Source organism: Otolemur garnettii, unplaced genomic scaffold (assembly GCF_000181295.1).
Source record: "Otolemur garnettii isolate 467f Iridium unplaced genomic scaffold, OtoGar3 scaffold00007, whole genome shotgun sequence".
In the NCBI taxonomy this organism is placed as follows: domain Eukaryota; kingdom Metazoa; phylum Chordata; class Mammalia; order Primates; family Galagidae; genus Otolemur; species Otolemur garnettii.
In genome coordinates, this window is record NW_003852402.1 from 4,247,955 (window position 1) to 4,250,731 (window position 2,777).

The 2,777-nt window shown below is 64.3% G+C and overlaps 1 protein-coding gene across 2 annotated transcripts in view; it reads left to right on the plus strand.

Annotated features, from left to right (window-relative positions):
* Positions 1–935: 935 nt before the first annotated feature.
* Positions 936–2,777, plus strand: part of PHF21B (PHD finger protein 21B) — a 94,394-nt gene continuing 92,552 nt past the window's right edge. The window contains exons 1-2 of one of the 2 annotated variants that reach the window (XM_012814202.1): positions 936–1,016; positions 1,920–1,985. In XM_012814202.1, the coding sequence (XP_012669656.1) occupies positions 963–1,016; positions 1,920–1,985 (120 nt within the window). In that variant the 5' untranslated portion in view covers positions 936–962. Of the gene's footprint in view, positions 1,017–1,551; positions 1,739–1,919; positions 1,986–2,777 lie in introns of those variants that run through there. The other variant, XM_003783118.1, reaches the window with a different exon arrangement.

The window sequence follows — 2,777 nt, forward strand, 5'->3', positions numbered from 1 at the left end:
TTTTCTTACTGTTTAAACAACACAGTGGCCATCAGGCCATGGGGGAATCTGGCGACGTGACTAATTTAATCTCCCAAATCGCAGCGCTAATGTATAGACAGGAAGAGATGAAAGACAATTTAAATAAAACAGAAAAGGGGTGGAGGAGGGGAAGAGCGAGAAAGGGAAAAACGGAAGCAGAGAGCTAGAGCAGAGAAGGAATGAAAAAAAAAAAACTGGACATTTATCTTCCCATTGGAAAGTCTCATTAACCTCGGAGTTAGACTAGGCGCCCCGTTTTCCTGGGGTTCCACTTGGAACGCAGAGGAGCAGCACGCATAGGCGGCCCACACCAGGTGCTGAGTCCCAGCGGCCCCGAGAGCTGGCCGCCCCAGGCGCCGGTCCGCGAGTTTTCGCCCCTCTCTGCAGCCACTTTTGTTCTCCGCTCCGGGCGCCGGGCCGCGGAGGCCCGACAGTGCGCAGGCGCGGGAGGGGCGGGGCGGGCGCCCGGCCCCGGCCCCGCCCCCTGCCGCCCCGGCCCGCTCCATCCGGGCACTGCTGAATTAGCATCGTGCCGAGGCACAACTTTGCCGAGGCCCAGCGAGATCCAGGCGCGCGCGCCGGAGGAAATATAGTCCCTGCCGGCGGGCCACTCGCACGGGCGGCGGCGGCGGGGCGGGCGCTCGGGGCTGCGCGGGGCTGCCGGCGCCGGGCGGGGGTGCAGCCATGCGCCGGGCCGCTCCGGCAGCCCAGGGACCCGACGCAACTTGTCGGGCAGCCTAAGGAGTTAGGGCGGCCGCGGCGCCCAGCCGTCTTTCTTCCCTCTCGCCAGTCCCCTTCTCTTTTGGCCGTGAGGGAGGGGGTTCGTGCCCCCCCTCCCCGGAGGCCCAGTCTGCCCAAGCCCGGTCTGGCCCCCGCCGAGCAGTGCAACTTCCCGCGAGCCGGGGCCAAAGTGAGCGCAAAGTGCTGCCCAAGTTACCGGGATGGAACTGCAGAGCCGGCCCGAGGCGCTCGCGGTGGAACTCTCGCGCCACCAGGTAGGGGGGCCGAGACTCGGGGCCAGGATCGGGTGAGTGTGTTGAGATGTTGGGGTTCGTGGGACCATGGCCGTACGTCCTCTTCCTAATGTCAGGGTCTTCAGGCGGAGGTGGTCAGAAGGGGCTCCGTACTTGAGCCCGCCAGGGCAGGGGACGGTGGAATATTTGCATGGACCCCCTGTGGATCTCCGTCTCTTCCTTCCCGCTTAATCCTGCATGGTTTGGGGGGCCGAGGGCTCGTGGGACCGAGCCCGTCTTAATCGACGCTGGGTCTGCGTAACTGGGGATGCTGGGAGGGGTCCCTTCGCGAGCTTGCCCCGGGGAGGAGGGAGAGGGAGGAGTGTGAACAGACCCCCTTCCGGCCTCCCTCTCGGGCCCCCACGCTGGGTGCAAAACCTGCGCTGTTTGCAAAAGTAGTTTTGGCGTTGGTGCTCGGGCGAACAGTGGCGTGGCGACCGGAGCCCGAGAGGCATTCGGCGTGCGCGTGTGTGTGTGTTGGGGAGATTAGGACGCGACTTGAATATTTATGAGCTTTGCTCGACACGGACTCGCCGTATTTACTTGGCTCTTTGTTCCTCCCCCCTCCCCCGACATACACTCACACTCACACTCACTCGCACACCCACCCCGGCCTGCAAACTTGCACGGCTCAGGGCGCGCCGCCGGGTGGCCGCGGCCCCCGCCCCGCCCCGCGAGCTGCCCCGATGAGGCGGCAGCCACAGGTAAGCAGCCCGCGCGGCACTGCCTGGTCGCCGCGCGTGCGGGACGCCACTCGGGAAACTTGGGGCGCGCAGCGGCCGGCCTGGCTCGCTGGGCGCTGGCTGGGGTGCTGAGACCCGTGGGACTCTGGCACACCTGACCCCCGGCTGGTCGGCTTCAGCCCACTCCTTCGTGTTTTCGCAGAACGGCGACCTCAAGAAGCAGCTTCACGAAAGGCAGCCGCGGATCGCAGCGCTCAGCGACAAACAAGTAAGCGAGGGGGAGCCTGGCCCCCACTTGTGGGGAGCGGGGCGGGGTCGTGGGCACTTTGACAGCACCCTAAAAAGTGCCACCCTGGGCGCCGCACGCTCAGACTCCCAAAGGGGTCTGTCTCCAGTTCTGAAAGTTACCCACCTGGTCCCCTTTTCTGGAAAGAAAGAGCCGGTTCTTGGGGGCGAAGGGGGGAGAGCGAGGCTCCAGCAGTGGCCGAAAGGGAGAAGCTGCACTTAGAAGCGGCGAGCAGCCCGGCGTCCATTTTGACTTGGTGGACATGTTTTTGGAATGTGGAGATTTCTCCCGGCTCGGTATCCCACCCCCCTTACCTCCCCCCCCCCCGCCTCACGCCGTGGTGGGAGTAGGGGTGGAGGGGGGCAGTAATTGGGGCCTGGACACTAAACTACTTCGAAGTAAATTCTGGGTTCCATTGCAAACCTTGTTCAAAAAATCATTCCTCAGCCCCCTCCACTTCCCCAGCTTCACTTTTTATTCTTGGAACCTGACGCCAGTTCCCGGGGAACAAAAGGAAGGCGCCCCCGGGACCCCTCGCTTCTGCCCCAACTTTGGACTCCAGGCGTAGGCTGTAGGTGGGGACACAGGAGAAAGTCCCCGCTGTGGGGGACGCGACTGCCGACCCCCTCCTGGCTCCCTTAGGAGAAGAAAAGTTGTCCATTGTGACTTAGTTGCGCTGAGCTCAGCGCTCGGGGTTTCAGCACCACGAACAGATGCCGCCGCCGGAGCCAGGCCGGCCGCGCGCCCCCGCCCCCTGCTTGCCGCCCCTCCCCC